Source organism: Scylla paramamosain, chromosome 31, assembly GCF_035594125.1.
Source record: "Scylla paramamosain isolate STU-SP2022 chromosome 31, ASM3559412v1, whole genome shotgun sequence".
Classification (NCBI taxonomy): domain Eukaryota; kingdom Metazoa; phylum Arthropoda; class Malacostraca; order Decapoda; family Portunidae; genus Scylla; species Scylla paramamosain.
This window is the reverse complement of record NC_087181.1, coordinates 3,545,703-3,561,071: the sequence shown is the minus strand read 5'-3', so window position 1 is coordinate 3,561,071 and position 15,369 is coordinate 3,545,703. Positions and strand designations below refer to the sequence as shown.

Here is a 15,369-nt window from a genome sequence, read left to right as displayed (position 1 = left end):
TACTACTACTACTACTACTACTACTACTACTACTACTGCTACTACTACTACTACTACTACTACTACTACTACTACTACTACTACTACTATGATATTAATAATAATAATAATAATAATAATAATAATAATAATAATAATAATAAGAAGAAGAAGAAGAAGAATGTTGGTTACGTTTGAAAGCTAGGCATAAAAACAAAGGAAGGAAAAAAGTAACCGAAAAAAAAGGCAACTAACTAACGAACTGACAAACTAACTAAATACTAACTAACTAACTAACCAATCAACTAACCAACAAAATAATTAACAAACTAAACGAGTAAATGCATAAATAACTAAAACAACAAAGAAAAGGAAAAACTCGGCTACTCACTTAAGACAAACAACGTACAAACATGAATTACCGTTATACAATGCTAGGATTTACCCTTCCTGCCCCCTTGTTTATTTATTTATTTTTTTTTTCATCTTCTTTTCGTTAACGTGTAGTGCACAAAATGAGTGTAGCATCCAGCCTCGTACGGGTGCTAGAACATCAATGAACGCAATCCGTGGTATCGTTTGCATAGCTACGGTGATACTTGATGCATTGCGTGAACAGATAAATATTGCCACAACTAATAATACTTAATAATATGTCTTAACTGGTGAAACTTTTCCTCTAACTATTATCCACTTAAAATACGAATTACATGCCATTTACGTTATAAATCACACGGCTGTTCTAAAGAAGTGTTTGGGAGTGTGCAGAAGTGTTTATGGGTTTGTTAGGATGCTTGTGAGTGTTTAGAGATGTTTGAAAATGTGTGAGAGCATTCTATAGTGTCGTGTATAGGAGTGTGTGGAGGTGTTTGCGAGAGTTTAAGAGTGTGTGGGAGTGTTTGAGAATGTTTGCAAGCGTTTAAAAGTGTGTGGGAATATTTAGGAATGCGCGGGAGTTTTTGAGAATGCTTGCAAGAGTTTAAGAGTGTGCGGGAGTGTTTAGGAGTGTGTGGGAGTGTTTGAGAGTGTTTGCAAGAGTTTAAGGAAGTATGGGAGTGTCTAAAAGTGTGTGGAAGTTTTTGGGAGGATTTAGAAGTGTGTGGGAGTGTTTGGGACCATTTAGGAGTGTGTGGGAGTGTTTGAGATAACGTATGGTAAGTAATGTTATCGCCAATACTTTATGACGTCATTGTGTGAACCCTTTCCTCTTGCTACACGTATTGTTGGTTTAATTAAAGCTGTAATACAAACAATACTTGGAGCAGCTTTGTTATTTGTTGTAGTCAGTGTGGTGACGAGTAGTTTGGTAACACTGAGTACGTTAAGTGTGAAAATAAGTTGTCATGACTTTATGTTGTAACTGTGTGAAACTTTGCTCTTGGTATTATCAAATTATATTATTAGAACAGCTTTGTATAATTTACTTAGTTATTTTGTTAAAGCTTCATGCACAAATGAATGAAGGCATATTTTTTTATATTTTACCTTTATAACTAATACATCACGTCCCAACTGTCAAACTTTTTCTGTAGGTTTTATTAGTTTTTAGAGAAGCTACGTATATTACAATTTACTTAGTTATTTTGGTAATACTTAATGCAGAAATGAATGAAGGCATATTTTACTTGTATAACTAGTATTTCATGCCGTAACTGTGTCCTATAGCTTTTCATCAATTCAGTGCCACAAGATTCTTGTTATTAATTACGAATTTATTCTAATAGTTTACAATATGCAATGATTAAAGCAGATATTATGTTATAACTAATGTTTTTTTTTGTCATAATTGTTAGAAGCTCTATCCTTTTTTTTCTTATCCATTAAAAGCTGCAGCATTTAGAATAGTTATGTTGTTATTTACATAGTTATTCCGGTAACTTCCAATGCATAATAGAATGAAGGTGAATATTACTGCTATAACTAATATTTTATGCTGTAAGTATAAAAAGTCTTATCCTTTCTGCCTTTTTCGATTAAAGTCTGTTATATTTAGGGCAGTTAAATTATTATTTAGGTAGTTATCCCGGTCACTTTCAATGCATAACAGAATGAAAGTGAATATTATTGTTGTAACGAATATATCACGTATCTGTTATCGAATTCATCTTGTTGCACTTAGGGCAGTTATGTCATAATTTATTTTGTTATTCAGGTGATTTTCAATGTGTAATCTAATGAAAGCGAATATTTTTGTTATAACTAATATCTTACGTCGCAGCTGCGAATCTCTCTCTCTCTCTCTCTCTCTCTCTCTCTCTCTCTCTCTCTCTCTCTCTCTCTCTCTCTCTCTCTCTCTCTCTCTCCCTCTTATTAGTACTAATATAAAGCCACAACCTTTAGACCACTCCACCTCCCTGTCCTCGTGGATTATGTAGATACATAGATCATTACCTTCAATCCCCGCCAAGTCACGTTTGTTTATCTTCGTTGGTATCAGCGCGATGTAATCTTATCGCTATCTCTCAGGCTGAAAGGGGAAGGCCAGACCTTAATAATGCCCAGTCTGCTATAGGAATGAACAGGAAAATCACCCTTATCAATTGGAGTTATGAAGTTGTCTGGCGAACCTCACTTGAAAATAATGTGAAAAATGTATACCAAATGTAAGAAAATTTACACCATTGTCATTATTACCCCCAAAAATATGTTGGCTAAAAATGTATAGTACGTTAGGCAGCAAGCGCCAAGGAATATGGTTGAATAGACGTAGTATTTGAACCTTTAGTAAACTGATAAAGTGTGCCAATCCCAGGCAACACTTGGTATCGAAACAGCTTCACGTGCTCGGGCTGGCGGCGGAGTGGTAGAGAAGGCAGTTGTCAGCCAGTGCAGGAAAACTCTCACGTAAAACAGGTACTACTTTTCACTCTTCGAGTATTTTCCCCGTGTTCTTTCCCTCCCTTTGTGTTCCCCTCCCCCAGGGAAGCTTCAGACTCGCCCTACCCTGAGATCACGGATGTTATAGTTAGGTGGCGGAGTGGTAGAGTAAGCGGTCATCAGCCAGTGAAGGAAGACGCTCATCAAAACAGGTACTACGTTTCACCCCTTGATTCTCTTCCCTTCGTGTTCTTTCTTACTCTGAGTTCAAGGATGATAGAGTAGTGAGGTGGTGGAATGGTAGGGTAAGCGGTCGTCAGCCAGTGCAGCAAGACGCTCATGAAAAACAGGTACTACTGTTTGACCTCTCTGTGTTCTTTTCCTACTCTGAGATTCATGATAGACACGTTCCTTGGCTGAGGTGTGTGAGGAGGCTGCCAGTGTGTGATGATGCTCGCTTTCTCTCAGTGTATATTAGAGGGAGGTATGATTAATTTCCTCATCAGTTATTTACGTTGTTTTACTGAATCAGCGTGGTGGTAATTTGTTTACGAAATGCATGAAAATACGTATCTATATTTCAATTCGACATGATTAGTTTCCTTAGAAGCTACCTACTTTGTTTTAGTGAATCAGCGTTGTGGTGATTGTTTACGAAGTGCGTTAGGGAGATATGCATTTCAACTGGCCATTCTAGGCTCGTGAATGCGTAAATGTTTACCTTATGTATATTGCATTGGAATATGGCAATGTATCCGCGGTGAATCATGTTATCAGTATCACGCAATACCAGGCCGTGGCATGATGACACACATCCGACATTCATCTACCAGGAAAAATCTTCCCTAACCACATACAACTTTTTAAACGCGCATTCTTGTACTGTAGTTTTCTAAATAGTTCTTTGACAGCCCAGAAAAGACAAACTTAATATTTTTTTCCAATTTTTTCTGAAAAGCTACATTATTCAGCCCTTTTTAAATGCTTATTCTTGTAGTACAGTCTTTTAAATACTTCTTTGGCCTAGAAAAGACGATATTAATCTATTTATCTCGTTTTCTGAAAAGTTACATTACATAATTTAATATTTCCTTTACTGAGCATTTCCTTCCTTAACCACCTACAACATTTTACACTTTTCTTTTGTATTACAAAGCATAGTTCTTTGACGGCTCGGAAAAGACAAAATTAACATTCTAGTTTTTCTGTGTGACCATGCATCTTGTTTTTACGTACAGGGCTTAGAGTGCAAACATAATACGAACAAATCAGTGAAATAAAACGTGTAGTCTATATATTGCGCTCCACAATGCGTAACTCGCCAGTGTAACCGTAGAAGGTGAGACATAAAGAGAGTTGTCTTCGTGTGGTGTGTTAAGGAAGGGTGAGTGAGCAGTGACGGTGATAAGGCGTGTAATTATCTAATCGTAACATATGACGCCCTCTCTCACCGCGGCTGTTGTCTCTGCAGGCCGTGTCGATGTGGGTGATTTCATGCTTTTGTTCTAGGTGTATGTGTGTCTCGCTGACAGACGAAACTTTTATTCTATCTCTCTCTCTCTCTCTCTCTCTCTCTCTCTCTCTCTCTCTCTCTCTCTCTCTCTCTCTCTCTCTCTCTCGTTATTGTTCTTGTTTTCTTGTGTATTTGATTTTTATATTTGTCATTTCCATTGTTGTTGTTGGTCTTGGTGCTGGTGGTTGTTGTTGTTGGCGTTGTTTTTGTTGTTGTTGTTGTTGTTGATGTTGTTGATGATGTTGCTTTTCTTCTTCTTCTTCTTCTTCTTCTTCTTCCTCTTCTTCTTCTTCTTCTTCTTCTTCTTCTTCTTATTATTATTATTATTATCATTGGTGGTTGTGGTGGTTGTGGTGATGTTGCTGTTGCCGTCGTTGTTGTCGTTGTTGTTGTTGTTGTTGTTGTTGTTCTTTTTTGTTTTGTTCTTATTCTTTTTTGTTTTCTTGTTTTTTTTTCTATTCTTGGTTAATTTTTTCCTCCTTCTCCTCCTCCTCCTCTTCTGTTGGCCAAGGTGTGAGTGGAAGTCGACGCACGCATTCAGAATTAATGTCTAACCACGTTTTCCTTCTTGACCTTGAGTGCAGTGGGGAGGAGATGGGTGAGGGAGAAGCGTGGCATTTCCGACGCTTAGTCCCGTCTCCCCATGGTGGAAAAGGACAATAATGATAATAATAATAATAATGATAATAATAATAGCGGTGGTAAAGACGTAAGAATATAAACGATGAAGAATAACTACAAGTATGGTGCAACACACTAGGAAAAACAGTGTCGTCCGCCAGACGACACTGTTTTCACAGGAGGAGGCAGTAGGCACCTGCCGAAACGATAATTACTCTCAGTGAGGTCTAAAGCAATGGATCAGGAGTGCTGTGAACTTATCATTAAACCCAGCTGTGACGTCAATGAACGTTTCCCTTTGTGTCTCACAACACAAGGGGGCAGTCACAGCCTGCCCTCTAAAGACAACTCTCTTTCTCCACACAAAACTACAAGCACCCAATAACACACACACCCTTCATTCAAAAATACAAAATTATCATGGCGACTCTTACACCAGCCTCGGAGTCCCCACCTGGGGAGGGGACCACAAATGCCAGGTCGGATTGCTCTTCTGATAACGACCTTAAGTGTCTTGACAGCCCCCTCAACTTTTTCTTTATTAGCTTCTGTAACAATCGCGGGCAAAGATCTAACTTTCAATCTGAACACCATCTCTCCTCTTCTAAACCTCATCTTCTTTTCCTCACTGAAACACAGGTGTCTGAGGCAATTGACACCTTTTCTGTTCCCTCCTACTTTCTCTATCCTCATTTTCGATCCAAAGCTGGATGTTGCGTTTATGTGCGCAACGACTTAACCTGCTTTCGTGCCCATGCTCTTGAATCTTCCGAGTTTTCCACCATCTGGCTACGACTACAGAGTCACTCTCAAACTAAATTTATCTGTGCTGTATACCTCTCACCTAACTCCTCTGACTAGAAGAAATTCTTTGACTACTTAATTCCAAAGTGGAGCACATTCTGACCCTCTTCCCTTTTTGCAGAGATCTCCATTCTTGGAGACTTCAATGTTCACCACCAGCTTTGGCTTTCCTCTCCCTTCACTGACCATCTTGGTGAACTAGCCTTCAACTTTGCTATCCTCCACGACCTAGAGCAATTGGTGCAACACCCTACTCGTATTCCTGACCGTCTTGGAGATACGCCCAACATTCTTGACCTTTTCCTGACCTCTAATCCTTCTGCTTATGCTGTCACCCTTTCTCCTCCGTTGGGCTCCTCCGATCACAATCTCATATCTTTATCTTGTCCTATCACTCCAATCCCTCCTCAGGATCCCCCTAAGCGAAGGTGCCTCTGGCGTTTTGCCTCTGCTAGTTGGGGGGAGCTGAGGAGGTATTTTGCTGATTTTTCTTGGAATGACTACTGCTTCCGTGTCAGAGACCCGTCTTTGTGTGCCGAGCACATAATAGAGGTGATAGTGTCCGGCATGGAGGCGTACATTCCTCACTCTTTTTCTCGACCCAAACCTTCCAAACCTTGGTTTAACACAGCCTGTTCTCGTGCTATACATGATAGAGAGGTGATCCACAAAAGGTACTTCAGCCTTCCATCACCAGAATCTCATGCACTTTATATTTCTGCCCGGAACCATGCTAAGTCTGTTCTCCAACTAGCTAAAAACTCCTTCATTAATAAAGTGTCAAAATCTTTCAAGATTTAACTTCCTTCGTGACTTCTGACATCTAGCCAAAAATATCTCCAATAACTTTGTTTCTTCTTCTTTCTCTCCAGATGGCACCACTGCTATCACCTCTAAAGCTGAACTCTTCGCTTAAACCTTTGCTAAAAACTCTACCTTGGACGATTCAGGGCTTGGTCCTCCCTCTCCTTCACCCTCTGACTACTTCATGCTACCTATTAAAATTATTCGCAGTGATGTTGTAATGATGTTCTCTGGTAAACTCTGGAACTCCCTGCATACTTCTGTATTTCCACCTTCCTATGACTTGAATTCCTTCAAGAGGGAGGTTTCAAGACACTTATCCTTCAATTTTTGACTACCGCTTTGGACCCTTTCCTGGGACTGGCATCTCAGTGGGCTTTTTTTTTTTTTTTTTATTGGATTTTTGTTACTCTTAGCCAGTGTTCCTCCTACATAAAAAAAAAAAAAAAAGGATGATGTGGTTGTGTGTATTTACTGTTTTCACTTTGGTGGTATAAGAAAGAAGTGATTGCTATCGCCGTTTCACTCGACTGGTGTGGAAAAGTCCCTGATAACGCCATTTTGTGTTATCGATGAGAGAACAAGTGGTAAGGACAGCAGACTTTCAGGGAGCACCACGACTGGGTTTGAAGTTATTATTATCTTATTATTAGTGTTATTTTGTTGTTGTTCTTGTGGTTGATTATTGTGAAGTCACGCCCACACCAGGAAACAGTGTGTGCAAGGAATTTTTCCTGGTGTGAACAGCCCTTGAGACTATAAAGTGTAGGTCGTTTTGTCGATGGTAGCTACGGGAAAGGTATCTTATTAAGTGTTAGTATAATGACATCAACAGCAGCAGCAACAGTAGTGTAGTAGTAGTAGTACTGTTTCCATCACTACTACTACTACTACTACTACTACTACTACTACTACATATTGATAATACTAAAAAAATAAAAATAAATAAAAAGTACATAGCAGTATCATTGAAAAAGGACTCATTTTCATCCCAAAATAATACATTACAGTTAAAACTATTTGTTGTCACTTCACACTAACTTAATACACAGACACACACACACACACACACACACACACACAGTTCTGAATGCCCCCTCGTATGAATAAGCATTTGGTCACGTGAATGGGCACACACTTAGCTTATATCCTCAGTAAGTTGTACAGAAGTGCGTGTCTGACATTTTACGCACGACGGCAAACACAAAGCTAGGAAATGGCTTACGTGACTCACAAAGCAAGGCCACTTAACTTATTTCCTTGCTCAGATGCGCCACACACACACACACACACATACACACACACAAAACAAACAAACAAACAAACACGCTACACCCTTAGATGCAGTGTTGTTTTTGTTATTGTTGTTGTTGTTGTTGTTGTTGTTGTTGTTGTTGTTATCATTATTATTGTTATTATTATCATTGCTGTTATTATCACAGCAACACCAACAACAACACCAACAACAACACCATCATCAACAATAACAAGAACAACTACTACAACAAGGCAAATAGGGTACTAGGATTCATTTTTAGGAGTGTTAAAAGTAGAAGGCCGGAAGTAATATTAAAGTTATACTTGGCGCTGGTCAGACCTCATCTAGACTACGCTGTGCAGTTCTGGTCCCCACATTACAGGAAAGATATAGGTCTATTAGAATCAGTACAGAGGAGAATGACTAAAAGGATTCAGGGGATGAGGAGTATTCCTTACGAAGCGAGGTTGAAGCGGTTAAATTTACATTCTCTAGAGAGACGTAGGTTAAGAGGGGACCTGATAGAAGTCTTTAAGTGGTATAAGGGTTATAACAAGGGAGATGTGAGCAAAATTCTTAGGATCAGCAACCAAGGTAGAACAAGAAATAACGGGTTCAAGCTTGAAAAATTTAGGTTTAGGAAGGAGATAGGAAAAAATTGGTTCTCAAATAGAGTGGTAGATGAGTGGAACGGACTCAGTAATCATGTAGTTAGTGCCAGGACACTAGAGAGCTTTAAGAGAAGATTAGACAAGTTTATGGATGGGGATAACAGATGGAAATAGGTAGGAGTGTTTCATACAGGGACTGCCACGTGTAAGCCTGGTCGCTTCTTGCAGCTTCCTTTATTTCTTATGTTCTTATGTACTACTTCTACTACTATTACTACAAAAACAGCAGCAGCAGCAACAGTAGCAACAGCAACAGTAACAGCAACAGCAACAACACAACAACAACAACAACAACAACAACAACAACAACAACAACAACAACAACAACAACAACAAAAACAACAACAAAAACAAAAACAACAACAACAACAACAACAACAACTACTACTACTACTACTACTACTTCCACCACCAACAATACCACTTCCACTCACACAACTACTAATACTATAGTAACCATCATCATCACCAGTACAATAGACGTGCATTCTCTCACAATCAATGAATTAGGGAAAATAAATATATACCACGTGCTTATTCTCGTACCTAAAAATGACCATCCTGCTTCACTAGTGTCATTTCCTGCAGTATTGTATTATTGATGCTGATACTTGCTTTCTGAATGTTGCCTGGGTCTGTCATCATAGCGGAGGGCAGGTGCATCATTGAGACACGCTTACCTTGAGATTTATTTTTCTGTTTATGTATTATATTCTATCTTTTATTTGATGTATTTTATCTATTTTTTGTTTATTTATTTATTTTCCTTTTTGTTATCTAAATTCTGCTGTCTTCTTATGTTCTCATTTGCACGAAGATTAGAAAGTTCTACGGCGGTTTTCTTAAATATCAGTTATGTATTGCAGTAATAATTAACCAGGGTGCAAGGACAGTGGGGTACACGGAGGGCTACATGACATGGTCTGTGTGTATAAGAGTGCTCAGTACGAAAAGATGCTTTAGAAAGTGTCACGTAAAAAACTAATTCAAATTGAGATTAAAGAATTACAAATTTATGTACTATATTATATCGCACTCAGACGCAATTCGCGCCTCATATGTTTGTGATGTGGCATTTTGTTTTTGTTGTACATTCAGCACCTCTGTAACAAATTTAGGAGTGAATAGTTATTTTCTGGCTAAAATAGAGATCTGATACTTTTATTTATATGTTTTCATCTTAAAGCTAGAGGAAAATGTGAGATATTCATGCAATTTCTTTTTAATTAATTGTTCAAGGTGTAGGGCAGTGTTTTTCAATCTTTCCTAATTGCATGCACATGCACCTTTTCGAGAGCTTTTGAAAAATTAATTTACCCTAGAGTCTTGGACAATTCTCTCTCTCTCTCTCTCTCTCTCTCTCTCTCTCTCTCTCTCTCTCTCTCTCTCTCTCTCTCTCTCTCTCTCTCTCTCTCTCTCTCTCTCTCTCTCTCTCTCTCTCTCTCTCTCTCTCTCTCTCTCTCTCTCTCTCTCTCTCTCTCTCTCTCTCTCTCTCTCTCTCTCTCTCTCTCTCTCTCTCTCTCTCTCTCTCTCTCTCTTTTTTTTATTTAAACAAAAATTTACATCAGGTTTAAAACAACAAGTTTTTTTTATGCTGTTATTTGAAAAGCCTATACTTAAATGTAAAGAAGAAAATCTATACAAAAAGCGAACTCATCCTACTATATATATATATATATATATATATATATATATATATATATATATATATATATATATATATATATATATATATATATATATATATATATATATATATATATATATATATATATATATATATATATATATATATATATATATACACATGATTAACACAGCACTAGTGTGGGAGGTTGTGTTTTTCGCCACCTGAGTGCAGCCACTTTCTCTCTCTCTCTCTCTCTCTCTCTCTCTCTCTCTCTCTCTCTCTCTCTCTCTCTCTCTCTCTCTCTCTCTCTCTCTCTCTCTCTCTCTCTCTCTCTCCCTCCCTCTCTCTCAAGTGAAGACTGTCAAAAACGACGACCCCAAAATGGACGTGGGAAAAAAAAAATGTTGAGAGAGTCTTCTTTTAGGGCTTCATTCAAGATAAAAGTAAAATGTGCACAGGAGGGAAGAACTGGAGACAGACTGGCCAATAAACATAAATCAAATTTAGTACTAAATCTATCAACAGTTATGAAACATACTTAGAGACAGAGGCAATATAAATACTAGTATTTTGAATATTATTAGAATTATATTACAACGCCACAGAACAGGCTTTCAGTGCTTCTTCCAAATGACATTATGAAAATGTTAAAAAAATTAACACCATTTCACATTGATGGGGAAAAGTATATACTTCATCTCCCGAAATTGTACGATATATGTCTGAGAAAAGTATCAAGTTTTGTTAGACTTTTTTTTTTTTTTTATATCATAGAGAACTTGTACTGCTGGATATATGAACATATATGGATTATGTATAAACGAGTATAAGCTGAAATTATGATAACTAATTTAATGGTAATGAATTTGATATCACAAAAATGAAGGGAACGATGATTACGATCCTTATGACGAAGATAATGATGCAAGTTTTCACGATAACGATGAGATTCCAGTTTCCGCCATAACCATGCGATGCCAGTTTCCACGATAACGAAGCGAGTTTCCACGATAACGATACGCTTCCAAGATAACGGTGCTATTCCAGTTTCCATGATAACGACGCGATTTCAGTTTCCAGGATAACGATGCGATTTCACGATAACGATGCGGTTCCAATTTCCACGATAACAATGCGGGTTTCCACGAGAACGGTATTTATGTAATTATTTTGTAATTAATTGTCTAAGGCGTTCGGGTACATGAAATTCTCAAAAGCTCTCTGAATCGTGCATGGACTTATAAAAGGTTGAAGAACACTGATGTACTGTGTCTTGTAAAATCCTCGGTTGATAATATCTTGTTTCCTGAAGCTTTTTGAATAAGCTGCTAAAGGCCATCATGATTCTGAGAAGTGACGAGTGAATGAGAATATTTTGGAGATGCTATGTTCCTTATTGACTGTGTTGACTAATCTTAATTCTCTCTCTCTCTCTCTCTCTCTCTCTCTCTCTCTTATAGCCGGCACCATGATGCAGCCAGAAAACAACCCGCCATCGCAGAACCCAGCCATGGTAATTATTGCTTTGTTATTACCACTGCCATTACCATTATTGTTGATGTTGTCACCACCACCACCACCACTGCCACTACTACTACTACTACTACTACTACTACTACTACTATCACCACCACCATCACTATCACTACTATTACAAACAACAATACGACCACTTTCAACCCAACCACAACAATAACTACTACTACTACTACTACTACTACTGCTGCTGCTGCTGCTGCTGCTGCTACTACTACTACTACTACTACTACTACTACCACTACTACTACTACTACTGCTACTACTACTACTACTACTACTACTACTACTACTACTACTACTACTACTACTATTAATTACTTCTACCACCACCACTATCATTTCTATTAACACCACCACCACCACCACCACCATCACCATCAAAAGACGTTTACTCCTGCAGTACATAACCTATCTACTTCACTTCACCTCCAGACGGCGTCGAAGAGCAAGCTGGAGCAAACGCAGCAGCAGGTGAACGAGGTGGTGGACATCATGAAGACCAACGTGGAGAACATCATGGTGCGCGAGAGGGAGCTCAACGACCTGGACATGCGCGCCAGCACCCTGACTGTGAGTGAGTGATAGGTAGGGATAGGTAAAAAAAATCTTGCCGAGCACCTACAAGAAAGAAAAAAATAATGAGTTCAAGCATGACAGTTAGATTTGAAATAGATATAGGAAGAAATTAATTTTCAAATTGATAGGTAGGTGAATGGAATAGCTTTTAGCAATCAGGTCGTCAGTGCTGAGTCATTAAGGGGCTTTAAAAGAAGATGAGACAAATTTATGGATGAAGATGATAGGTGGAAACAGCATGATTCATACAGGGACTGCCACGGTTAGGCCTGACGGCTTGCTGCTTTCCTTCTGGTTCAATATTATTAGATTACACTCTTTTAAGAACTATTTCAAGGTCCTTAGAGATAATTATTCGGGTTTTCATAGTTTTTTCTTTCACTGATGATGCAGAATCCATGATAATCTATGACCAGAATCATACAAACACTAATGAAGACTCCAGCATCTAATACATATCCCATTAAATACGTTTGAGATTATACGACGAAACGTTTAATGATACCAGCTCATGCGTTCCTGTGCTCCAGAGCAGCGCGTCGGAGTTCCAGGTCACGTCCCGTAAGCTGAAAAAGAAGTACTGGTGGAAGAACCTGAAGATGATGCTCATACTGGGAGGCGTGGTCGTGTTCATCATCGCGATTATTCTCATCATCGTCTTCACGGGCAATGACAGCAGCAGTGGAGATAGCGGCGGCAGTGTCACAGCCGCGCCGACAACAGATGTTAGCAAGGTCTAGTGTCCAACTGTGCGTGACGGTCACTGGCGGAGGAGGAGTTGCAGTTTGGTGGTGTTACTTTATTGCACTTGTCATGCTACTCTCTGGAGGCTGAGTGGGTGACGTTTGGTGGCGGTGGTTATTATTGTTGTTGTTGTTATTATTATTATTATTATTATTATTATTATTATTATTATTATTATTATTATTATTATTATTTTATTGTTACTATTACTACTGCTACTACCGTTTGCAATTCAATAGGTGCCACACTCGTTGTTATTATTATTATTATTATTATTATTATTATTATTATTATTATTATTATTTTAGTTTTACGTATGAAAACAGCTAATGAAAGCTAAAAAAAATAATAATAGTAATAATAAGAACGAAAAGAAAGGCAGAAAGAGTGAATGAAGAAAAATAGTAAAAAGGAGTGTGAATGTATGTGCTTTTTTTATTATCTTTTTTTACTACCAAAAAAATGAGAATAAACACGAAATCCGTATAAGTGAAAAAAAAAAAAAGTACTGGAGGAGAGGCTTAGTCATGACACACACTTCGTAATACATTGTCACTCTTGAATGTTGCGTACAATGAAGTAAGAAATGATGACGAAAAGTTCAGTCATTATGTCATCATAACCTTAGTAGGATTAACATGAAGATTTATGCATAATTCTCTGCCAGCCATTTGAATCACGCTAAAACAAGGGGGAACAGCAGTAACATTTAGATTTTTATTTACTTTTCTTTTTTGTATTCCTTAACCAGTCTCCGAAAGTGAAATAGCAGTAATAAGAAGTTTAAGAGTAAGTGTAACGTGGGAGCGGTCAGGGAACTTAAGACAGGTCAAAGAGACGTGTAGAAAATGAATAAATAAAAACACTGGGCTGTGCAAGACGGGGACATCTAATATTACAGCACGCAGACAGACAGACAGGCAACACACTCAGTAACCCAGCCAAGGTTACCACCACTTTCAAAATTAAGACACGACAACTTTTTAGCCAGTGCCACCTCAAGAAAGACATTGCTGTTTTATTATTATTATTATTATTATTATTATTATTATTATTATTATTATTATTATTATTATTATTATTATTATTATTATTATCAGAACTTTTTAGCCACTGTCACCACAAGAAAGACATTGCTATTATTATTATTATTATTATTATTATTATTATTATTATTATTATTATTATTATTATTATTATTATTATCATCATCATTATTATTATTATGATTTACCCGGTGTGAGATTCCCTGCCTGGTATATAGACAGTATTAATAATAATAATAATAATAATAATAATAATAATAATAATATTATTATTATTTTATTATTATTATTATTATTATTATTATTATTATTATTATTATTATTATTATTATTATTATTAGCTCGGAGGAAAGTTAAGAATTACTCGAACGCACAATGTGGTTCCTGCTGAACTAGTTGGATGACACTTTCACTTTTCATTTTTTTTTTTTTTTTTGTACATTGCGTCCCCCGTGGCCTTTGTCAAGGGACGTTATTATTATTATTATTATTATTATTATTATTATTATTATTATTATTATTATTATTATTATTATTATTATTCTTATTAATATTATTATTATTATTATTAATACTATTATTATTATTATTGATACTATTATTGTTGTTGTTATTGTTAGTACTGCTATTACTACTATTACTACTACTACTACTACTACTACTACTACTACTACTACTACTACTACTACTACTACTACTATTACTATCACTACTGCTGTTACTGTTACTACTACTACTACCAGCACCACCACAGCTACTACAACTATGACTACGATTTCTACAACAAAAAGCAACAACAACAACAACAACAACAACAACAACAACAACAACAACAACAACAACAACAACATCAACTAACTACTACTACTACTACTACTACTACTACTACTACTACTACTACTGTTGCTGCTGCTGCCATTGTTATTTCTATCATTATTATCATTATTATCACTGCAAAGACTATTGCCTTTATGATTGTCTTACTCAAAATGATTGACGTTTTTTGTTTATTATTATTATTATTATTATTATTATTATTATTATTATTTGTTTATTTATTCATATATTATTTTTTTATTTTATTATTTATTTATTTTTTTGTGGAGAGTGCTTGATTGTATACACGTAGGTACACGTTAGGTACGTGTGGGTTTTGTTCCCTTAATTTCTTTACTTTTTTTTTTTCCCTAAGTAGAGTGAGGCCAGTATGTCGATAGTACATGTAAACTGTACATTTTATCTACCAGCGTATATATGTATTTATTGGTGGAATTCTGTAGTTTGTATACATATATATATTTTTTTTCAAACAAGATTATGGATTTCTTATATTTTAAAATCCGTGTAGAAATAAAATAATGATGAAA

The 15,369-nt window shown here is 36.8% G+C and overlaps 1 protein-coding gene across 4 annotated transcripts in view; it reads left to right on the top strand.

The window, feature by feature from the left end:
• The window catches only part of LOC135116388 (vesicle-associated membrane protein 3-like), a 26,769-nt gene extending 11,400 nt beyond the window's left edge, over positions 1–15,369 (top strand). For 2 of the 4 annotated variants that reach the window (XM_064033819.1, XM_064033823.1), the window contains exons 2-4: positions 11,558–11,610; positions 12,069–12,206; positions 12,743–15,369. In XM_064033819.1, coding sequence (XP_063889889.1) covers positions 11,558–11,610; positions 12,069–12,206; positions 12,743–12,952 — 401 coding nt within the window. In that variant the 3' untranslated portion in view covers positions 12,953–15,369. The other 2 variants (XM_064033820.1, XM_064033822.1) reach the window with 2 other exon arrangements.